Genomic DNA, 24,872 nt, shown 5'->3' with positions numbered 1-24,872 from the left:
TTGCATAATAAATATTGATGTATTCTGAAAACATGCACTAGAATTAAACAGATGCTGCTTACCGTGATATATTACACTTAAATACCCATAAAAGGGTATGGAATTAAAATAAAAAGTTAGACATTCCTATTTCTAGAATAATAACGTAGTGATTTTCTCGAACTTACCCATAACCTATCTATTACATTGTCAAATAATGATTAATTAAACAGTAGAAAAGAGGGGTCTCTCCATCACTCGCTCCATACAAACGTAGTTCGTCTCTCATTGGAATACTAACCAATCATACTCATTGTAATTTTGTAGAAAGGTTCCGGGAGCTAATATCTGTCTGTGGTTTTCCAGATTTCCGTTAAAATATTCGGTTTCAAAGTTATGCGGTCTTAAAAATTTACTTACAAATCTTTGAGCCCCTGGAATTTAAAAACTACATATTTTTAGAAAAATCTAAAACACCACAGGCACAGATATTAGTTGCAAGAATATGTCTGCAATATTTCATGGAATTTGGTTGCTTAATATTCAAATGAAATTGGGGCTACGATTGTATGGAGTAAGTGACGGAGAGAGCCCTGTAAAAAACTTATAGTTTAGTTAGGTATTTTTTGTTAGTAAAGTTTTGGCCGTAATAATGTTATTATTGAGTTAAAATTAATAAGTTTGACATAAAGCGTACTTACCATTTAGAGTTCGAGTTTAGCTGTACAATGTTCTTTAAAGGTCTGAACAGGCTAATAAAAGAACAGCCAGAGTTAACGATCTTTGAAGATTCGAAAAGCTTGTAGATACTCGTAGAAACCTATTTGATTATGGCAGAATTTTAAATTACTCTGGCTTTGTTGGCCAAACCAAAATTTAAAGCCTAAACCACTTGCGACTGCAATGCATTTTTGTATCGCTCGATGCAAAATGCCCAGTTTGTTGTTCCAGGCAGTGAAAAGAGAAAGTGTCTTTTTCACCAGAATATTTAACGATTTTATTGTACTAAATTACTACTGTATTAAATTACTATTGTATTAATTGGAACTTGGATATCTATGATTTCTTGAATTGTCTGTTGGCCACAATATATTATTGCTTATAGGAAAAGTAATAATGATTGAAAATATATATTGCTGGATCATATTTTTCTTTGCTGTCACGTTAACCGTCTAATACAATAAGTTGAAATGAACGCGCGTTGAAATGCGGCCCTGCATCTTGCAGTCGTTGCAGGCTCCCCCTGCTTGTATGCAATGGCTAGACAAACCTGCGTCTCTATAAAAGGGACAAGTGATTAGAAGCTAAGTACAATCTGGCGTACGCCGCGCCACATGGGATATACATTGCGCATCCTTACACACGGATAATCACATTGAAAATGGTAAGTAGGCTTACGCATCTGTATGTTAATTGAGGACTTTTTTCTTATGGTCTATCTGTGTTAAACAGCGTTAATGAGGTGATCCACTACTAACTATGTACTTTTTCTAAAGAATAAAGTTCATTCAACAACGCTTCATTTGTCATGTAATTTTTTTAACTTTTTAAATTCTACTAAATTTCTCTATTACGGCAGTAGGTACATTTAAAAATTCAATACTAATATGATAAATGCGACAGTGCGTCTGTCTGTCTATTTATTGCATTTTTATGGTCAATCCGCATAGTTAAGTTTTGACAAAAAGTACAGAGGTAGCTTGCATCCCAGAAATAGATATGGGCCTGATTGTTCTAGGAAATGTTCCAGGAAAAACAAAGAGTTCTTTTAAATCCCAATTCCGGGCGGATGAAATTGGCAGTATCATTTAGTATAGTTAAACAATATACCTACCTGCACAGCAAAAATTGTGTCAACTTTTGATATTATGTTTTATGAACAGATTTTCTTAATGTAAATATTATGTTTAATTAGCGTTCATTTAGTACTAGCGATGGGTGCGACTTTATTATTCGAGATTTTAAAAATCCGATGAGAATTGTTTTCGGAGAGTCCATACCTCCTCAAAATTGGATTAGCGGAAAGGTCGTGAAAAGATAATGACAGGATGATAGGCAAACTCACTCGCATATGTTATATTAGAATTATTATATTATTAGTATGAATTATTAAGGCTTAAGTATACCAATTTTTTTAACTCAACACAAAAACAAATAAAAGTCTTATTTGTTTATGTAATCGTGTCTCCTTTGTTTTGATTAATTATGCGTTTATTACAATATGAAGTATAGTTTAAGTTCAGATTTAATGCCAAAGTAAAAGAGTACACCTATTAGTAACTACTCGTATACTCGTATTAGTAACTAGTAGTATACTCGTATGTGCCTATTTCGATTACATTATTGGACTAAGAACAAAAGGGCAAGGGTCGTGTAAAATACCATTTCATACAATATGAGTATAAAGGTAATAATATAAAATTAGTTTCCGTCCAATTTTTATTATTTGTCTTTTTGTGATTGTCCTATTTCTATAGAATTTATTGTAAACGTAGCCTCTAATCATCACATAATTATAAGATATTTAATCATGGATCTTCAACCAGATGTATAAATAACTTTAACCATTATCTTGCTTTAATAAAACCACAATAGATCAACAGTTCAAGTGCGTGCTGAAATAGCATTAGGTCAAATCTGTGAGTACAGGTTTCTTTTGCATACTTTTCATTTTGATAAAGGGAAAATCGCAATACAAAGATTTTCTTGAGAAAATAAATTACCTTTTTTGTAGCTAGGTATTCAAGTTTTTATGATAATAAACTTCCGCAGTTGCACGGAAGTGAATAAAGACATTGGCGAATGTATTATATCGTTAAATTCAAATTCAAATTCTAATTCATAGTGTTTTTATTCAATTAGACTTTTACAAGTGCTTTTGAATCGTCAAAAAAATCTACCACTGGTTCGGAATGCCGTTCCCACCGAGAAGAACCAGCAAGAAATTCGGCGGTTGCTCTTTTCAAGTACATATTCAATTTACAATAATTTACAATATTATTATTAATATTTATATTAATAATAATACAAGCAATTGCAGCGCCGCGCCGTGTAGTGCTGAAGCGAGTCAAATTCAAGCTTTTTTGTCATTTAGATAATCTTCGATTGTATAATAAGCTTGAATTTTGATTGTATAATAAGTTATTGAAGAATTCATACAGCGCAGTTTAATATTATTATTTTCAGTGAAGTCATTTTTTTAATTTTCAATTTTCATAATGATGATAATATATTAAACATTAATATTAATATGTTGTTGGTGTTTATATAAACTTGCGCATACGTTTATAATAATATGAATATAAAATGACATTGTTGTTTAGATATTTTTCATATTCACATTCATATAAATAAAATGCGCGGTTTACCTTAGGGTGACTACACATGTTATATTTTATGTGAAGCAATAGGTACACAGCGAGAGTCGAGTCAGTACGAACAGTTTGGTGCTTATATATATCTATAATGATAAGTAAGTTTTTGTAGGAAGGTACTCACTAAGTTGTAAACACTAAGTTTTTTTACTGCCTGGTAGTTATTTTTTTATAGAAACATAGAGACACTTAGATACTTAGTTAAAATGGTCACTCGTTTATTCAGTCGTATTTCGCTTACTTAGAGCTAGGCTATCGAAGAAAGTGTTACTGTGTAGTTACTGAAAGTCAAAAGTCAAATCATTTATTCAAATTGGGTAAAAAAACCACTAGATATTATGAGTCATACTAATTTTTGTTTAATCATATCTATGGATCCTAATCAGACTGACTCAGTGTTTCATAGCAGTCTCTTTTTATCCCCACACTATTTATTTTTTGGAAAAAACTGGCCGCTTTAAGAAAAGTCAATTGGCTTTGTAGACAAAATGTATGTTCTAAATTTGAATGTACAAATGTAGTTTGTAGGTTGCTTTAGAAGATGCACTATTGCAGAGGGCGAGTGTTTTGTCGCGCGTGCCTTACGTAACGTGTTGTGCATTTACTGCATCCACAGCACTAACCTTTGCTAATCGTTTTGTTTGGATATTCTAGCCTTAGTGCGGAGAAATATTATGCTAAGTTCAAACTTTAACCGATACATCACAAAGTACAAGTATTTATTGGTATGTATTTTGCAAGCAAAGGCTTAAAATAGAATTGATTAAATACTAGATGATGCTCACTACTTTATCCGGGTAGGTACCTAGATAAAATCCCTTATATATCCCTTATATCCCTTATATATGGGATAAAAAGCTGCCTATTCACATCTCAGGTATGTAAGCTATCTATGAAGCAAACATCAAAAGCGTTAAATAGATAGGCCGTAAAAAGATTAGACAGACATGCAGAAAGACACACTTTTGCATTTATTATATGTAGTTAAAAATATGGATAGAATATGAGTTTTACACAGTAAAATCAAATTAAAGCGAAAAAAGAACTGAACTGGACATTATTCCGCTGTTAGCGGACTGTATGAGCCGTATCTCGTGAACCTTAATAGGTAGAGAGTTGAAATTTTCACAGAATGCATATAATTTCTATTGCCGCTAAAACAAATAATAAAAATTTAAAAATGGCCGCCATGAAAATTAAAAAGTACGGTGTTCGAGTCCAACTCGCGCTTGACCGATTTTTAATATTAAGCAACATCATGAAACTTATTTTTAAAAACTCCTAAGTCCGTCCCTGTATTTTCTGAAGGCGTGCGAGCGCTTAATTAGGCGTTTATACCTTTTGTTTTAGCATGTTGGACATTGTCTTGTCGAGGCGACTCTCAAATTCTGTGTCATTTTCCCACAACTCATTATTGCGAAACTCAGTTATTTTACTATGCAGACATCTACATTAGTGTACCTACCGAGAAACGAATTCATGATTTTCCAATTATAAAATACTTCGAATTTTAAGTTACTTAGTTATCGTCGCGATCAAGCGATAGAGGTCCACTGGTGTACACAGGTCTCCCAAAAAAAGACCTTAGGAATCTTTTGCTAATACAGTTTTCCTGTATCTTCTATAGTTTTGGATTTCCCCATACTGTTCCAGTTAAAAAACACACTGTTACATATTTTGTTATAGGCGATTATTTACCTCAGATTCATGCATGTAAAGTAGATATAAAATCATTAGGCGTTAATATCATGAGTGTCATCTTAGAAGTAAAACATCAATTTGTACCTAAATTAATTCGAAGCTTGTATAATTATGTAGAATTATAGAGATGTAAAATCGGACACATAAAATTTTAACAATTTATTTATGGAAAATTATGTAAAATCGGTACATAAGTATAAGATGATTAGGAAATAATAAAAGCTTCTTATATCCATGTAATTAGAGTAATTGAAATTTGAATGAAAGTAGAGACAAGACTCGTCTCGTAGAGAGAAGAGATAGTTAGGAAAGCTCACTACAGATACTTTTGGTAGAAAACTGAGCAAAGTAGGTAACAATCGGAATCGAAAAGTGACCCTTGACTTGCAAAACATAATTTTGTATTGTATTGTATTACACATACAATCTGAGAAAGGACACGTCATATTTGCTCTGTGAGAACTGTCATGTCTAAAATACTTTAGACATCATAGACAAGACAGTTGATACAAAGAGCAAATATCAAGTCCTTTCTCAGATTGTATGCATACTATTACATATTCAGATTGCATAAAATGTTCCAAGTAGCTCCACCTAACGTAAATGAGTTGAACGCTTTTATCAGATTCAAATACCGAGTTGATACGAGGTAAGCTTCGACGCTCTGGTGATATTTCACATGAAAAGTTCGTAAGATATCGTGCAGAGTGGGACACAATCAATCAATAAAACGAGTTCGAATTCAAATAATTTACTTCAAAGTGGGCAAATACACTGTTATTATTAAAATAAACTAAATTCACAGACCTAAATATATTTCCATGCTTTTCATAATTTTCCCTGCCTGCCGCAGGGATGCGGAAAAGGCCAATTTAGTTTAGAACTTATATACATATATAAATATGTAAGCATATTATATAACAAATGTACATAGAATTTGTTCACTTTTTAAATATCTATTAGGTAATGGTGATAATTAATATTATTTACGTCAACTTAAAACTTAAGCTACGAGGGTTGAAAATGCGCGCCACTTAACAAATTCGTTATCTTTTAGGTACGAGTATATCTAATCAACATCTCACAATTTCACTTAAAGTCTTTAGAATATTAATGATAAATACGGCAATTCTCATCTTATGGAATTCTTAAATAAGTATTATAAAATACAGTGAAATAAAATTTTATACTGCTTACATGCCGGGGACAGACATAAACAAGGTTCTTTTTATCCTGGGAAATCAAAGAGTTCCCGCTGGATTTTTAGAAGCTCATCCGTTTAGTGATTTTTGATGAAAGGTAAGTAGGTACAAAGATAGCGAGTGTCTCGGAGACCGAGATAGGCTTCTTTTTATCAAAAGTTTCCACGGGATTTTCAAAATATTGAAGTCCACACGGGAGAAGTAGCATCTAGTTAATATAAATGTAGGTTATAAGTTATTAATGTATAAACAACAATAAAAATATAGGAAGATCAAGTGGTTAAACTTCGACCTCCAAAGTAGAAATCATCAATAGGTACAGTATGGTATCCGCATACCTAATGGTTTCACAGTTGCTCACAAAAACTTGTGTGGTTTCAATGTAAACCAAAAGTCTTGTTTGATTTCTGATTTATATCCATATAAATACATGTTAACTAATGAACTAGTTTTAAATTATAGTTATATCCTGCAATCAAAATAGATTGATGCTTTATATTGAGAACCGTCTTTTTTAGCTACTCGTCAATTTTTTCCTGTAAGATTTTGATTATAGGACATCTTTCGATAAATATTATGATACTATAGCTTATAGCTGGTTTATATCATTGATAAGTGAAGATGGCGTGTGTTATTGGCATGTGAAGGTTAATCGCTATTAAACAGGCAATTGTTTTGTTTTAAGGTGACAATAATTAGCGATCAGTAGCTATAAATACCTTTGTATAATGGCTATATGGATATAACATTTGTGAACAATAATTAGGGCACTGATAACACTAACAAGGCAGTTACCTATAAATGAAAAGCTATGGAAAAACAAGTAGATATTTATGACAGCATGAAGCAAACATATTATGTTTGATATTGGCAAGTTCTAGATAGTTACTAGAACCTATTTAATACCTTTAGATACAATTCAGGACGATCACCGGAACACCTCGGCGAAGAAACTTCAAAACTTTACATATAGGAATACCTATAATATTATGCCATGTGAAGCAAAGATTATAAGATTCTTCAAGTGGTATACTTTTATTTAAAGAAATTTAAAAAAAACCGGCCAAGTGCGAGTCAGACTCGCGCACTGAGGGCACTAATTGAATTTGGGTACTCATCATAATACCTTTCAACAATGATCTTTAAAACACGTTGAGAATAACTAAGTAGGTACACAATACTTTTCGACCTTAGAATAAAAACCCAGATTTCGACATTACGGCAGATTTTAATCCTGCCAGCTAATCTTAGCAAATAGTTTGATCACTGCTACATAATGTTAGCTTGATAAACAATTAAAGGCGTTTTGGCTTAATGTAATTTGACTATAATCGTTCGTTTGTTTGTTATCTTGTCTTTCATTAATTCAAACGATATTTAGTTGCAAACAGAAAACGACATAATATTTTCATTAGCAACATAAACTCTACCCGGGGCTTGGTCTGCATTACCTATCTACTTTATTTTGTTAGGTACGAGTAGGTATGGCTGAATACTGAAACATTTTTTAGAGTTTAAGAATCTCATTTATACTGAGTATAACAAGTTCTTTAGTAATAATTAGAATAATTAGTGTAGAAAAACTAACAAAACTTATAGTGTACAAAACTAGTGCAGTTGTTGGAAGCTCTTCAATAAGAACTAAGAAAAGTATAAGAATACGGCAACTTTTATTCATTTTTTTATTTAAAGAATATAATCCAAGTTAATTATTATGACCAATACCCCCTATGCCCTTCCAACTAAGCATGAAGCTTGTGCTATGAGTAGGTATGACAATAGTGCAACGGTAGGGATTTGAACCGCCGACCTTTCGAAATTCAGTCCGCTCCTTAACCTTTGAGCTATTGAGGCTCTCATAAGTCATTAATTTCAATTTATACATAGATACATTTACTAAAACCCTCCCTAACTAAATTTAAATAGAAAAATATTTTAGTAAAACTTTTACTAAGTAGTTGTAATATACGTACCTAAACAAAATAAGAAATATACTGCCTCCTGTAACACAGTTTTTACTTTTAAACATATCAGGGCTTTATATGTATTTTGTGTTAAAACGATTTCAATAATAAGTATTAAATAAAGATTTAGGTTATCTACTTGCTAAAGGCAACGTTTCACTGTGGCTCAGTCTAATATTAACTTATTATTATTAGGGAAGTAAATATTTCCTGTCCCCGTGGCAACTTCGAGGTGAAAAGTATATAAAATTATTCTTTATAGAAATGCAACATTGTGTAAAAATTTCAGGTCGATTCCGCGATCACTTTGTGGGTTTTGCGGACATAAAATCCGGAAGCTGATTTTTTATATTCATATAGAGACTAGCTGATGCCCGCGACTTCGTCCGCGTGTATTTGGTTTTTCCAAAATCCTGCGGGAACTCTTTGATTTTCTGGGATAAAAAGTAGCCTATGTGCTAATCCAGGATAATATCTACCTCCACTCCCAGCCAAATCCGTCCAGTAGTTTTTGCGTGAAGGAGTAACAAACACACACACACACACACACACACACACACACACACACATACAAACTTTCGCCTTTATAATATTAGTAGGATTATTTATATCATATCTAGTTCTAAACTAAAATAACTTTTAAGATTAAGATAAGTACTGACATACTTATAAACCATGTAATTGTGAACATTTTCAGAGGGTCTTAATTCTTTTTGCCGTGGTAGCGATAGCGGCTTCAGCGCCACAAAAGCCTGCAGATCAAGTTATTGCTATCCTCAAACAAGAATTTGATCAACAAGCCGATGGATCTTATGTCTACAGGTAAATAATTTTCAAAATTCCTTGCGACTTGGTACTATCCAACATTAGCTTCTCCTCTCAGCAAAGGTTGCCTGGTAGAGATTGCTCCAAGCAATAAGGCCGCCTTTGCACAAAATTGTTTTTTCTTCTTTCTGTGTTGTGTTCCTTTACATGTGTTTTTTGTGTGCAATAAAGTGTTCTATCTATCTATGTACTTATAAGTGTGCTTAATCCAACACGTAGCTACTTCAGGTAAGAACTGATCTAGAAACTGAGGTGGATGCAGTTCCAACTAAGTAACTGAATTAGTTCTACCTGTATTACATTCAGCTCTGATTAAAATATTCTGTACATCTATGCTGTACAGGTTTTATTTATTTGTTTATTATCTAATATTAAATGTTCAAGAAGTCTGCTAAAATGTAAATACATATATGAAAATGAAAATGAAATAGTAGTAGTAGAAATGTACTAGGTTTAGGTTTTTAAAGATCCCGTGGGAAATCTTTGATTTTCCGGGATGAAAAGTTGCCTATGCCAATTACAGGAACGCAAACTACCTCGGTACAAAATTTCATACAAATCGGTTAAGCGGATGGATCTTTAGGAATCCCGTGGGAACTCTTTGATTTTACGGGATGTGTCCTATCATGTCCGTCCCCGGGATATAAGCTAACTTGTCAGAATCTTGTAAACTGTTAGGCCGTGAAAAGGTAGCAGACAGACAGACACACTTTCGCATTTTTAATATTAGTATGGATACTGGATAGTACGGATCATTGATAAATGTTACTGTACTGTTACTTTAGCTACGAAACAGAAAACGGCATCAAAGCAGACGAAACCGGCACGCTGAAGAAGGCCAGTAGTCCAGACAGCAATGACGTAATAGTAGCCCAGGGTGCGTTCAGTTACACAGCACCAGATGGTACTGTCATCAGTCTCAACTATGTAGCAGATGATGAAAATGGATTCAGACCTGAGGTAATAATAATATGTTTCCTACAAGAAGGCTTGAGACTTCGCCCACGGTGTAGTTTTCCGGGATAAAAGTTATTGTTTTTTGTGATGTAACCACAAATTCACGGTTTTCGGATTTTTTACTTCATTTGTGCTATAAAACCTAACTACCTTTTTTTTTTTTTTTTTTTTTGTTGACGCTGGGGAATGCATTTACGCATCCCCCCCGGAGGGAGGGTATGTGGGACTCGCCGGCCGAGAGGCGACCAGAATACCCACTAAACCCCAGCGGCGTTACTGCGCGTCGCCTGGCGACTGGGTCACGGGAACGGCCGAAGCAAACAACCGCGACCCAGCCAGCGACGTCTGCCGAGGCAGACCCTCCACCGGGGACCTGCTCGGTCCCCATCGACGCACCTCCGGGACGCACCAACGAAGTGCGTCCTCCGACCTTGGGACGCGCACGTCGCCCGCGTCCCATCCTCCGCTTCATCCACTGTGCCCTCTGCTAGTCAGAGGGACACGCGGAGAAACCTCCCCCCCTGCCAGGTCATTAGCCATAGCCAACAATATCTCCGAAGAGAAATTATTAGCCATGTTACCGGGGCGCACCGGCCCGAACACTGCTCTTCCCCTCGGACGCATCCAAAAGGGACCAGCAGCATCCAGGCACACTGGGAGGTTACCTGGCTGGCGCCCATGATTCTAGGTCAACGGAAAGTATACCTACTATAGGTTTTCTTGACAGACACGACATACGGACAGACTGACAGACCGACAACAAAGTGATCCTATAAGGGTTCTATTTTTCCATTTGTATCCATCTTCAATCTGCTATCTCCATATTATATTATCAAATATTGTGAGGGTCGGTCCAGCGTTTGAAGGTGAAAAATGCATAACAATGTTTGTAGACGAATTTTGACTATGTAATGCACAATTAACTATCGCCAAAATTTAAGGCTAATTTATTCATTGATGATTTAGTATTAGTCAATATTGAATAGATTGTCAATGTAAATGACGACCTCGAAAGTGAGCTTAACATATTATTAAAGGTGCACTTATCTAACTTGTAGGTGTTTAACCTGTAATATCTGTACTATTTTTGTTAACCACGGAAAAAACTTGTAAAAACGGTGATAAAATTATAAAATTTAATGGTGGACGTAAATTTTTAGGGTTCCGTATCTTAAAGGAAAAACGGAACCCTTATAGGCCGTAGTCTCTACGTTGGCTAAGTGCTGATTGGCAGACTTCACACACCTTTGAGAACGTTATGGATAACTCTCAGGTATGCAGGTTTCCTCTTGATGTTTTCCTTCACCGTCAAAGCAAGTGAACTTAACTGATGCAATGCTATGGAAGTCTTTCGTACATTACAAGCAAGCACTTACAAATATTCATTAATTTAATTTCAGGGTGCGCATTTACCTACACCGCCACCAATACCACCGGCAATTCAAAAGGCACTTGACTATCTCGCGACTCTACCTCCTCCACCACCTTCAAGAAGTTAGACAAGAGGAACCTCTTCGATAAACTATGACCACCTGTACATGTACGATGACGCACGCTTGTACCACTTTGAAAACACGCTTTTTTTGGAGTTTTTATTGTACATAATATATTGTTTCAAAAGCAGAGATAACAAAAGCCTGTTTACAAAACGGTACTTACTTGATAATGTTATACTCAAAGCATAATAAAAAAAATGTATAAAAATAAATGCTCAACCATTGAACTGTGATAGTTAAGATTTGCATGGAAAAAATATGAACATGGTATTTATTATTTATTTAATAAACGCAAATTCAGTGCCAAAGATGCATTGTGGATAGATTTCTGTTTTATTATTATACTATCTGATGAACGTGAGTTCGTCTGCTTAGGTATAAGTTTTTTGAAAACACCTCGGGAACTCTTTGATTTTCCAGGATAAACAGAAGCCTGTTAATTTAGGGTATAAGCTATCCTCATTCTCTACATTTCAGCCAAACTGATTGATTGCCATGAAGGCATAAAAAACATCAAAACTTTAACCGAAAACAAATGAGCCTGGGACTTCGCCTATCCAAGGTCACGATAGTGCCAGAGAAGTCCTCAAAATGTTAAAAATCACATTAGATCACCTATAGAAATAATTTACTTACTTAAAATGGTATTGTACTCACTTTATATCATAACTAGCTGTTGCCCGCGACTTCATCTGCGTCCCGTTTCATGGATTTAAAAAAAAATAAAAACCTTGTTCTAACAATTACCTACTAACGCACAAAATAAAGAATTATCCAATTTGGTTCAGTCGTTCTCAAGTTATGGCGTGACCAAGAGAAATATGGATTCATCTTCTAATATATAAAATTCTCATATCGCGATGTTTGTTACCAAACTCCTCCGAAACGGCTGGACCGATTTGTGTGAAATTTTGTGTGCATATCGGGTAGGTCTGAGAATCGGCCAACATCTATTTTTCACACCCCTAAATTACAAAGGTGACACTAAATATTTTTGAACTAAATATTTTTTTAATTTTTTTTATGATTTAGCATTGCAACAACAACATGTTACAACTTAAAATTTTTACCCTTCTACGATCAACCCAATGGCTGACTCGGCAAAACAACGTTTGCCGGGTCAGCTAGTTTTTATATATAAGATATCCTATTGCATAGTTCTTGGACTTCTTCTAGTGTAAACAATTAATTAGCATTAGAGTTGACAAAACCTGTAGTGGTACCGCGTATGAGGTGTTAATTGTTGAGGTCATTTCCTACTAAATTTTACAAGTAACTTCAAAACAATGCCTAAAATAACACAAGAATTAAAGATAGATTTATGATCCCATCGATTGTAAGGTCGATATCACCCTAACCATAGTCAGTCCTACGCATAGATATGTAGTCATAATCTTAGGATAGTTTTCAATTAGACATTGAAACGTAAGATCACGCCAGATGCATTGCTCGAGAATATTTGACATAGGTATTTCAATTTTAAAGAATTTAGGCACATTTTCATATTATTATCAAATATTTATCGAATTATTAATTACTAGCTGATGCCCGCGACTTCGTTCGCGTAGATGTAGGTTTTTTTTTAAAATCTCGTGGGAACTCTTAGATTTTCCGAGATAAAAAGTAGCCTATGTGCTAATCCAGAGTATAATCTATCTCCATTCTAAATTTCAGCCCAATCCGTCCAGTAGTTTTTGCGTGAAGGAGTAACAAACATACACACACACACACACACACACACATACAAACTTTCGCCTTTATAATATTAGTGTGATATATTATATTTTTTTTATTCATTTTAGGCAAGAGCTTTACCACAATAAATAGAAGTTTTATGATGATGTAAACTCACTACACAAACGCTACACAACGTCTGTCTAACTAGTTTTCGTCGTCCAGGATACAAAAGTATAATATAATTTATTGTCTATACTTATTACTCGAGGATAACGTAATTGTATCAGTCAAAGAATTTTTGAAATCTTATGAGTAGTTTCAGAGATCCTACATCCACACTTACTTTTATTTCTTTACAAATTAATGTAGATTACTTAAAATAGTCTATCGTGTAAGTATACAATACTTCATGTAATATCTTCGCTAACATTAATAAAAGCATACTTAAGTCTTCTTAGTGGGTCATTGTAATATACAATGACGAGACGACATCATTTTCCAAGAAACCAAACGCAAGTGCAAGTGGAAAGCAAAAGCGGTCTTCGACACGCAAGCTTTAGAGCATTATAAGGGTTCGCTTACAATGGAGAACGATTTCATCGACATATTACTATATACTTTTATAATAATTGCTCTCTATTTCTTGCCACGTAGATTTCATTGCAGATTGGCGAGCCGACCGCCTCTTTTATTGAATTAATATACTTAACAATCGAATAAACCAGCTATCGAACAATAATTAACTGTTGATTTTTATTGAATTGTTTTTGTGAAGATAAATAAACCGACGATCGATTCATTCGATTAATTTTTTTGCAGTAATCGCCTATCGCTACCACGTCTGCCTGAAAGAGCCCTAAGCATTCCGTGTAACTTGTTTGGAGTGAGCGTCAATACAAGGTCATTGATGAGAACATAAACGGATATCGTCTTTAACAATGTGATTACATGTTTACATATATTGTTACAATTCATTTAATAGAATAGACGATAATGAATAGGTGTGATGCTGCTACTACAACTTTTAAAAAACTTTTGTTTTTCAGTTATTTTTTTATAGGTTGCGGTTGTTTTTAACCCCCGACCCAAAAAGAGGGGTGTTATAAGTTTGACGTGTGTATCTGTGTATCTGTCTGTGGCATCGTAGCTCCTAAACTAATGAACCGATTTTAATTTTGTTTTTTTTGTTTGAAAGGTGGCTTGATCGAGAGTGTTCTTAGCTATAATCCAAGAAAATCGGTTCAGCCGTTTGAAAGTTATCAGCTGTTTTCTAGTTATTACTGTAACCTTTACTTGTCGGGGGTGTTATAAATTTTTAATTTACACTTGTTTATAGGTTGCGATTGTTTTACATATTACACACATATAACCTGATAGGAGTTCAGCAGGTATAATTTGACTATTGCTGACACAGCTAATTAAATACCCTGTTTGCTTCAAGCAAGCCTGCCGCATTCAGGAATGGTTTGAAAGGGTGAATTTAGAGAATCTTGAGATTCATAATGGCATTCGGCTATTGTAGGTATGGGCGAAATCATGCAGTTTATACAGCGATCCGTTAAAAGATTTGAATCGGACCAATAATTTCACTATATCTTCCAGGTTAGTGCAACTGACCCAATTCATTATGTTAATTTTATAGATTTTTATATTTTTTTGACTAACGATTGACAAATGGTAAAGATAATTTCAGCTATTTTGATCATGGTAATCGCGAAGTAACTTATAATATGATTTGTAAAGTAGGTACAAGTATTAACGTTGTATACAAGTAGGCGTTAGGTACTTTGCGGAAGACCAGGATATATACAAAGAAGCATGAGATTAATTTGCTATAATTCATTGAAACAGACAAATCTGTATGCTAAAACAGCATTCGATGTGCTCCCACTGCCAAACTTGCAGGAAAAGCAAGCCACCAAGCAAACAATACGCACCACACAGAGTGTGAAACCAAGCATTTACTTGACACGTTTATTACTATAGGTATGTATAACAAGTGTAAATTAAAAATTTATAACACCCCCGACAAGTGAAAGTTACAGTAACTAGAAAAGAGCTGATAACTTTCAAACGGCTGAACCGATTTTCTTGAATTATAGCTAAGAACACTCTCGATCAAGCTACCTTTCAAACAAAAAAACTAAATTAAAATCGGTTCATTAGTTTAGGAGCTACGATGCCACAGACAGATACACAGACACACAGATACACACGTCAAACTTATAACACCCCTCTTTTTGGGTCGGGGGTTAAAAATAAAGAGGTAGGAGGTAGGTATAGTTTGAGGTAAATTATTTAAAATTGTCATAAATATGAAAATAAAACGATTTTGGAAGGCACCTATGCAAACAAGAGATCGTTATTCTAAATTTAATCCAATGAATAATAAAAATAACGTCATAATACCTAATAACTTTATGGAAAATTTTATTCAACGTGACAATAATAAAATCTTGAATTTGTTTTTGTTTACTTTATTTTAAGAACAACATACTTAACATAAACTTATAATCGATAACGCTAGAATGAAATTCTCATTATACAAACGACTACAAAACTAATCTTACCTAAAACCAAAAAAAAACATAATACTTAATTATTTTAGGCATAAGGGTTATAAGGGCGTCTTGAAAAAATTACTATTTTTCTATGGTAGTAGAGTTTCTGCAAAAAAACCTAATCCATTATTGCTATCTAACTTAAGACTTCAGATCTAGGTACCATAGTAATTATCTAAAACAAATAGCAGAAAGCTATTGTCAATAGTAATGAATAAAATATATCTACATTATCACTAGTAGACAACTATTGATGATATACATAGAAATTTGATAGAAATAAAACTAAAAACGATGGCCGATAGAGTTTATGAGTGGCGTAGGGTGTGAATACTATCGATTTATTGACAGTTGATTTTTTTTAATTCTACTAGTCCTTTCTAGTGGGCTTTGTAACAGGCTCCGGTGTTGTGGCCGTGGCAAGGTATTCGAGAGCTCGAGCTATTGCCGGCGGAATCGGGGGAGGAGTTGGGAGATGAGCGCCGTGAGGCCTATATCCGTTTTCATCTGCAGTGTAAGACAGATTGACGTCATTTCCCTCGTCATCCTGAAAATATACAAGATTCATTAGTTACAGTTCACCCTCTCACCTTTGCATAAGTAGGCTTAACTGTTCCATAAATGAATATGAATGAAATATATGATATAAACGTAAAAATCATGAAATACTGCTCAGGTCAATCCTGATTCCAAATCCACGCTGACGAAGTCACTGGACTAAGTGCAAAATAGCATTTTATTATTATGTAGGTACTTATTATTTAAATAAAATCAACTCATTAAAATTCTAGACTACAAATGTTGGGATGGCCTGAGCTCAATTTTATAGTTCAAGGGCAATAGTACCACCTTTTAACCTTTATAATGGTAATCTGATGAATGATCATAGCTTCTTATATTTCAATGAGCAAACATTTAATCAAGTATAATAATAATATAATATGCAGATTTGTATCTTTTACATATTTTTATATTAAGTGTGACAAAATACTCAGTCCATAATAGAAAAGATGAACCGACGATATAAAGCGGCTGGCGAGAAGTGGCTGGATGAGGAAGGCTTAGGACCAGGTGTGGTGGCGCTCTTTAGAGAAGGCCTATGTCCAACAGTGATGTCCACAGGCTGATGATGATGATTACGATGAATAAAAAAGATACCTGATGCAAATTTTACTTCGTTGAATCAGTTGTAAAATTAGTAACAGAGAGTTACAGACATAGTTAGGTTTTTTAAGAAATTATGAAGTAGACGAAAGTCAAGCTTATCTTCCTAATAAAAATAATTTCTTCCATGTTTCTGTTTTGTAAACTCACCTTTATTAGTACCACCACCTCGCCTCCCCTTGAAATTAGTATAAAGAAAACCCAACACGGTAAAGAATCCCTAAGAAAGTGGTGTGTGTCCGCTGCTATAAAAACTTAGTTTAATTTTTATCAAACAAGATGCTGCGGCGCGATCTTACTCTTCGCTGTTGTGCCTTATTCCTAAGGATCCATATTTAAACATTTTGGTACAGAATCCTACTTACTTTATAGAAGACACTACCAACAACTGCTTCACCGGTTTTATTGTTGTCAAAAGATTTCAGTTCGCCTTGACTCGACACTTTTGTACCATCTCCACCTTCAAAACTGTAAATAAATAATAATAATTGTAAATAGGTAAGTTAGTATACTAAAGTTTAATTTTTGTTTGATAGACAATTCATGCTGATAAGTGGCGATACATCAAGAAGGCAGCGCGCTAACTCGCGAAGGGTTAGGCACTGCTCCAATTTGTTTTAATTAAAGGTTAAAAAAAGCGTTAGAAAGGGAGATTGATTGAAATTTGCACAAATTAATCAATATTTTACACTTTATTGCAAATTTTAACGTTTTAAGTTAATGAAAAAAAAACTTGCCTGTAGTGAAAGTTTCCGCTGTGTGAGAAAACAAAATTTGTCTCTTCTATTATTTTAACCGCAGGATCACGTTGTCCACTCTTTTTGAAAACAGGGTTGTATTCAGGTGGTCTTTTAGTAAATGTTTTTGGCACAACAGTTCTTGGAGATGGTGATGTACTTGGATTTTTTTCTGTTACCACTTCAGTAATTTCAGGTATAACTTTCTTTTCTTCAGTGATTACTTGAGGCTTGTTTTCACTATTTGAAGGCCGTGCATTTTTGGGTTGTTTACGTCTCTTTAGTTTTACAACAGTGCTATTTGATTTACTGTTGTCACGCGGTGTAGGTTGTTCGTCATATATTACCGCTACAGGTATTTTTTCAGGAAGTGAGCTTTCCACATAAGTCCTACTTTTTATGTTACTGCCCCTATCTTTTTCGGATTGTAATGGGTTATTTGTTATAGGGTTATCAGAATTTTCTGTAGTATCACGTACTTTTCTGACTTCTATTTCTTCTGGATCAGTGGCATCCAAAGCAAACAGAGGAGGGTGATTATAATTTAGGAAGGATCTGCTCACTTCTGGTGAGATATTTCCGGGTTCTACGCCATTTTGCTGTTCACTTATTGTCCCTGTAACCAAAAATAATAAAAGTAAAAGCTTTCCTATGACTTGCATTTTAAATAGTTTAGTATTTGTTTATATTTAAACACTACAACATATCAGTAACACGTTTGGGAGCTTAATGAAGGTGAATCAGAATACAATCTAAGATATTTCTACTATTAATATTATTTAGACAGTAGAATCACTAGTCAAACAACATAAAGAAGAATAAAAAATTTATATAAACACTTTGTGCTTTATAAATTCTGTTTTAACTATGACATCAACCTCAAAATACAGTTAAAATGCGGAAGTAGTTAACATTCGATTGTAGCATAATATTATTGAATGTCTTCATGAGACAGGTTATGAACTTAGGGGTTAAATGATGTAATTTTACGTAAATCCGATTCATTTTATACAAATATAAGCAATTCGTACGTTTTTCAGCAATAAAACGTAATTCCATACAAATCGACACTAATATTATAAATGCGAAAGTGTGTCTGTCTGTCTGCTACGTTTTCACGGCCCAACCGCTGAACCGATTTCAATAAAATTTGGTACAGACTTGGGATACTTCCTGAGAAAGGACATAGGCCACTTTTCATCCCGGAAAATCAAAGAGTTCCCACGGGATTAAAAAATTGAAATCCACGTGGGTGAAGCCGCGGGCATCCTCTAGTATCAGAAGATATAAATGGGAAATGCTTGTCTGCCTGTTAGCCTTTTAAAGCCCATCAGCATAAACAACTTCGATGTTTAGTAGAATAACAGCTTGCATCCTGGAGACAGACTACAAAACTTTATCTAAGATGGAAGCTATTTATACCGGAAAATGAAAGAGTTCCCTTGGAATTTTTAAAAAAACCTAAATTCACGCGGTGTTCGGGTATCATTACTACACTAATATTATAAAGAAGTAAAGTTTGTAAGTTTATTAGTTTGGATGTAGGAGGTAATCTCCGAAACTACTCGCCCAATTTTCAAAATTCTTCCACCCTTTGAAAAGTACCTACTTATTCCAGATGCGTATTTGGAAATATCTGAAATCAAAACAAGCTATACTAATAAATAATGGATATTATATGGGTAGTTCTGGCACGTGGTGGTAGTGAAGAGTTGCTGTTCTTTTCACAAATTTTAAGTGTGACAAGCACAGTGATGTTTCTAGCATTGCAACGTACAAAAAACTAGCAGTTTAACTAGCAGCATGATAATCTTCAAAATTATTTTGAATTAAACTAATCTACTGAAATTTGCACCTTGATATGAAAAAACGATTATAATACCAGAATTGCGAAACAAAGAGTAATGTGTTATACCTCATTTGAATTGGCATTAAATCAGCAAGTTTTTCTGATACAGGGTCACTTTTCCGTAGTACATTTTTTTTTCACAGTGCGCTTTTAAAGTAACATTTAATTTTTGGTAACGCTTTAAAAGTTTTGGAAAAAAATTAATTGCTCTTGTAATTTGGTAGCCAGAGCCTCAATAGAAGGTTTATAGTGCTGATACATTATCTAGTAATGACACAGCATCATTTGTTTTATTGTTTTTTATCTCATTTTTTTTTAATTAGTCTAATTGTAAGAGAATCTGGAATTTTGTTAAAAAACCCAAAAATATTCATAACTCTTAGGGCAATTTAAATATGGCCATGCTGTAGAAAATTTATTTGCTGGAAATGACCTCCTCTATCTCCCTATTGCGTTTGATCCACGACTTTTTGACCACCCTGTATAACTATGTAGCCGTAGATAGGTACCGTAATGATAAAAAACTTTTCAAATATTATACTCCTGTATTTTCTGAACTGGACTCTATTGAAAATCGATTAGCTTGGTATGGCCAAGCAATAATTTTTTTTTATAAAAGTAGAGTTGAATCACACATAGTACCGACACAATGATTATTGATTACATCACTTTATATGTTTTACTATTTAGATATGATATCCCAAGTACATCTTTCCTCTCGAAATTCAAAAAAATGTTTACCTTATTGCGTTTGTTATGAATGCACCACTGAAAACTCAATGGGCCGCAGTTTTCAGATTGCTGCTGTAGTGGTGTAGACCTTGTTTGGAGTGTCTAGCAGTTTAGTCGCGTTTGATCGTCACCCTTCGTGTCACATTATTGACACCTCGATGATTGTGCAATTCTCCGAAGAACACCTCAGTCAACAGCTAAGGTTGAAGTATTTAGCGTACGCTAAGGCTCCACCGGAAGGCGGGGGGAGGATAGTGTAAATAGATGAGTCTTACATATAAGTGGTCATGAAGTCTGGAGTGTCATTCATTAGTAATTTTTGGGAGTGAAGAGAATTAAAATGTTTTCAAAACATATTCTAGTCGTATTGGGTTGCGTTATTGCAGGAATACTTGCCGCGCCAGCAGATCTTCCCCCGGAAAAGTTGCAACCCACTGTTATCCCGATAGTGGCACAATCTGAGGAGTTGGAGCCCAATGGAACTTATAAATTCAGGTAAATTAGTTTGCGACACCCTTGTATAAGTAAATCGCGATAGCCTTGTGTTAAGACATCCATCCATTCGGGAGGTAAAATTCAATCCTGGACACGCACCTTAAGATTATTGGAGTTGTGTGCGTTTTAAGTAATTAATTATTATAATTTGCTTTAATGATAAAGGCAAAACACCGAGAGGAAACTTATATACCTAAAAGTTCTCCATAACGTCCTCAAAGGTTTGTAAAGCCAATCCGCAACTGGGCCAACATGGCTGACTATGCCCTAAGCCCATCTAATTCCGAAAGGAGACCTGTGCTCAGTAGCCACGGTAATGAGTTGGTCATGATGATGATGATGACATTGTTAGTATAGATGTTTATTCAGATAATAATAGAAAATTCGTAATAATGATGACAGCTTCCAAATTACATTGTACGTACGATAAGAACATTAAATTAATTATTTTGGTTAAGTAAGAACATTGTTACTTAATCTAGATCATTGTTCTTTCAATAGAACAACGTAATCTTCATTTCTCCCTTCAATGTAAGAAGAAGGCAGCTATTGTGAGGAATCAGCTATTACCTTTATACCATACAATAAAAAAAAGTACTGACTCACTCACTGAATGACTCGTCAACGCCCAGCCCAAACCCTTGGACCTAGAAAACTGGAATTTTGCACGCTCGTTTACATTAAAAAGGAAACTTTCTTTTATAAAGTAAACAAGGAATAAGATTTGATTTTTCGAAATCCCCTCGGGAGCGAAGCTGCGTGTGGTCGCGGTTTTATATATTATTTAAAGATGCAAATTTATTGCAATCAATTTCACCTTTGTTTCCGGAAGCAGAGAATCTTATAATGCATTTTATAGTTGACTTAATTTTAATTATTTTTATTGGTATTATTTGCTATGACTTTCTTTTTCGATTAAATTTTAAAAATTTAATAAGTATGTACCTACTTACAAAGTTAAAAAGCCTCAAAGATTTGTATTAAAATGTTTGAGGCTATGTAACTTTGGGTGTTTGTTGATGTAACTTGTATTCAAAGAATTAAATAATTTTTTTTTTAAAGTTTCTATAATTTTATAGTCGAAAATTAATTTTTAAGAAATTTGAAAAATATTATGTTATTTTCCGAAAGTTTAAAAGTTATCAAAAATATACCGTTAATGGTTATTTTCGTCATAAATAAGATTTGACCTTGAACACTGCTTTCCAAATTTCTTAATCTTTACCTACAGCAGCGATGTGAGTCAGTGGAAGGTCAGCCGATATAAGGATCTTCCCCTTATATTATTAAAATATGTAATAATATTATTGCACAGAATAGTATTAAAAGCACGTTTTTTAGGAAAGTCGTAAGATTTTTAAGTTGACAATGGACATTTCAGACTCGCGCACTGAGGGTTCCGTACTCGGTTATTTTTTCCGACATTTTGCACGATAAATAAAAACTAATATGAATAAATAAAAATCTGTTTTGGAGTGTACAAGTAAGGCCCTTTCATATGATAGCCCATTAGGTATAGTTATATTACTTTGACAATTGAAAATACTAATATTATTTGTTCATGAACACATTTAAATTTTTGTTGTGATGTAACCACAAATTCACAGTTTTTGGATTTTTCTTCTACTTGTGCTATAGATCTGTAGCTACCTGGCAAATTTCATGATTCTAGATCAACGTGAAGTACGGGCTTTCTTGACAGACATGACAGACGACGGACAGATGGACAGACAGACAGACGGACAGACGGACGGACGCACAGATGGACAGACGTACAGATGGACAGATGGACAGACGGACAGACAGGCAGACAACAAAATGATCCTATAAGGATTCCATTATTTCTTTTGAGCTACGGAACCCTAAAAAAATTATGATAATATTTTCCAGCTATGAGACTGGCAACGGCATCATGCGTGAGGAAACTGCGTACGAAAAAATATTACCCAGGGCACGTGATGCAAACAGCAGTGAAGGGGGTGAAGATGATGAAGGTGACAGCAATGAGATTCATGTACAGCGCGGTTCTTACTCCTATACAGCCCCAGATGGAACTCTTATTAGTGTGAGGTATATATTTATCAAACACTTTTTTTTCTTACCAAAGGTAAGATTAGAATACTTAACTAAGATTTTTTTAACTGGACTTGAAAGAACAATGGGTCTTTGGTTTCAAGTAAATGTGCAAAGATATTTAAATTCAAAACTGAAAGCATTTATTCAAAATGGGTACAGTTACACTGTACACTTTTTGATTGTTAATTGTTGGGTTTGTAGATAATGACGTAATGGGGATAATTAATTACGTAAACTTAAATCTAATACGAGGGTTCCAAACGCAATGCACCCTGGTCTGAGAAGAAGTCCCCAGCAAACTCAGCAAAATTTGTATCACACGAGCTAAGTTTTGGTATGCGTTGCAATGCGATTGGCGCACAACCTATTGCACGTTGATGTTACTATGTCAGGAATCATTTCACAAGTCCCAACAATAACTGTACAAAATTTCAACTGAATCGGTTGCACGATGCGTAAACAGATGCGTAGTATAAATATGTTTATTTCCTACTAGATGTTGCCCGCAACTTCGTAAGCTACCCCTGTCCAAACACCAAAATTTGTTTAGCTGATGGGCTGTGGTGGACAAATAACTGACAGACAAAAACAGACAGGGACGCAGACACTATCGCTTTTATTATACTAGTATCGATAATAACACACATTTGTTCTACCAGTTACATTGCCGATGAAAATGGATTCCAGCCAATTGGTGATCACCTTCCAAGATCTCCAGTTTTAGTTCCAGCTTCAAATTCAGTTGAGAAATCAGGTCGAGCCTTAAAAATAGCCGACAGTTCAGAATCTGCATCAGCTCCAGCTGAAGTTAAAGTAGATGAACCTATTGAGTCTGCTAAAAAAGAAACTAAACCAGAGGCTGCCCCTGCTGCAATATCTGAAGAAACAAAATCTGTACCAGTTGATGAAGCAAAACCCGAGTCTGCACCCGTTCCAGTTGATGAAGCTAAGACTGAATCTATTCCTGCGTCACTTATTAAAAATAATAAGCCAGAGTCCATTTCTACTCCTACTGTAGAACAAATTGAGACCACCTCTTTACCCGCCGCAGTTGACCAGGAAGCTAAGTCTGACACGGACGGGTCAACTACTGAACAAGCTGCAGAAGCTAAATCAACGTTGACTGAGACTGGACTACAAACAACAGAACCAACATCTACTGTTGCAGAAGCCAGTACAACTGAAGTTAGTGAAGCAACATCAGCGAATGTAGAAGTGAGTACTGAAGCAGCTTCAACAACGGTGTCTGCTCAGTCGACAACTGAGTCTGAGCAAACGTCCACTGCTTCACCAGATCAGGCTTCTATATCTATACCACAATCAACTGCTTCCAATGAAGAATCTGAACAGTTATCTTCTACTTCAGCTCCTGAGTCAGCGAGTTCAGGAGGAGTCGTTGGACCATCAATATCTACGGAAGCTGTTGATCAGTCTTCTATGGAAGAGGTTAGACAATCTTCAACAAATGCCCCTGAATCTACTTCTACTGAAAAGTCAAGCTCAGCTACCACAGCTTAACACACTGCTTGGAAACTCTTCTATAGTAAGCAATTTAATCATTGTTTAAATAATGGTTGTTTTAATTTATATAAATTATTATTATTATAATACTATGTTCAAAAGTATAGGCGTGTAAATTGGTGAGCTTTATCAATAAAAGATGTGATTCTCGTTCAATACGGATACAATATATAAACTATGACAAATCGACTAAGTCTTAGGTAAGTTAAATGTATATCGTAAATAAAATAAATAATTTATGACGAAATGTTTTAATATTTTAAATTAAAACACGTGATAGTGGAAATTGTCTTGTATAGTTTTATTTTTACCCAAGACGCATCGCTGACGGTACATTACGTTTGGGGTGGCTATTTATTTTATCGTTAACAACTGCAATTTTGATTTGGAAAATTGATATAATTTTTTGCTATGCTCATATTTTCCTAACTACTACTAATATAAAAAATCGTCATCTTCCTAAAAAATTAAAAAAAAAACTTTTTAATTATCGTATCAATAGAAACATGATTGAGTTGTTGCACGATTAAGTGGGCTGCCCCAGTACAGGTATGACTGACAT

The 24,872-nt window shown here is 34.6% G+C and overlaps 3 protein-coding genes across 3 annotated transcripts; 2 read left to right on the top strand and 1 right to left on the bottom strand.

Moving 5' to 3' along the window:
* The first annotated feature begins 1,255 nt into the window (after positions 1-1,255).
* LOC123866636 (endocuticle structural glycoprotein ABD-4-like) lies at positions 1,256-11,823 on the top strand. The gene is made up of 4 exons (XM_045908299.1): positions 1,256-1,363; positions 8,918-9,042; positions 9,831-10,005; positions 11,403-11,823. Exons 1-4 carry the CDS (start codon positions 1,361-1,363, stop codon positions 11,499-11,501), a joined length of 402 nt encoding a protein of 133 aa, XP_045764255.1. The 5' UTR covers positions 1,256-1,360; the 3' UTR covers positions 11,502-11,823.
* A 4,044-nt stretch (positions 11,824-15,867) lies between these two features.
* Positions 15,868-18,395, bottom strand: LOC123866633. The gene is made up of 3 exons (XM_045908297.1): positions 17,638-18,395; positions 17,266-17,368; positions 15,868-16,283 (listed from the first exon to the last, which is right to left on the bottom strand). Exons 1-3 carry the CDS (start codon positions 18,297-18,299, stop codon positions 16,107-16,109), a joined length of 942 nt encoding a protein of 313 aa, XP_045764253.1. The 5' UTR covers positions 18,300-18,395; the 3' UTR covers positions 15,868-16,106.
* A 2,136-nt stretch (positions 18,396-20,531) lies between these two features.
* On the top strand, positions 20,532-24,317 carry LOC123866632 (flocculation protein FLO11-like). The gene is made up of 3 exons (XM_045908296.1): positions 20,532-20,713; positions 22,604-22,783; positions 23,449-24,317. Exons 1-3 carry the CDS (start codon positions 20,559-20,561, stop codon positions 24,305-24,307), a joined length of 1,194 nt encoding a protein of 397 aa, XP_045764252.1. The 5' UTR covers positions 20,532-20,558; the 3' UTR covers positions 24,308-24,317.
* The last annotated feature ends 555 nt before the right edge of the window (positions 24,318-24,872 follow it).

The sequence above is a fragment of the Maniola jurtina genome, chromosome 7 (genome assembly GCF_905333055.1).
Source record: "Maniola jurtina chromosome 7, ilManJurt1.1, whole genome shotgun sequence".
Taxonomy (NCBI): Eukaryota; Metazoa; Arthropoda; class Insecta; order Lepidoptera; family Nymphalidae; genus Maniola; species Maniola jurtina.
This window is presented reverse-complemented; position numbering and strand designations above follow the sequence as displayed.

Coding starts and splice junctions, on each gene's coding strand:
- LOC123866636 (XM_045908299.1), top strand. Junction 9,043..9,830: donor GATGGATCTTATGTCTACAG/GTAAATAATTTT, acceptor CTGTTACTTTAG/CTACGAAACAGAAAACGGCA. Junction 10,006..11,402: donor AAAATGGATTCAGACCTGAG/GTAATAATAATA, acceptor ATTTAATTTCAG/GGTGCGCATTTACCTACACC.
- LOC123866632 (XM_045908296.1), top strand. CDS start 20,559: ATGTTTTCAAAACATATTCTAGTCGTATTGGGTTGCGTTATTGCAGGA. Junction 20,714..22,603: donor AATGGAACTTATAAATTCAG/GTAAATTAGTTT, acceptor AATATTTTCCAG/CTATGAGACTGGCAACGGCA. Junction 22,784..23,448: donor GGAACTCTTATTAGTGTGAG/GTATATATTTAT, acceptor TTGTTCTACCAG/TTACATTGCCGATGAAAATG.
- LOC123866633 (XM_045908297.1), bottom strand. CDS start 18,299: ATGCAAGTCATAGGAAAGCTTTTACTTTTATTATTTTTGGTTACAGGG. Junction 17,369..17,637: donor AGCGGAAACTTTCACTACAG/GCAAGTTTTTTT, acceptor ATTTATTTACAG/TTTTGAAGGTGGAGATGGTA. Junction 16,284..17,265: donor TTGGTAGTGTCTTCTATAAA/GTAAGTAGGATT, acceptor GTATATTTTCAG/GATGACGAGGGAAATGACGT.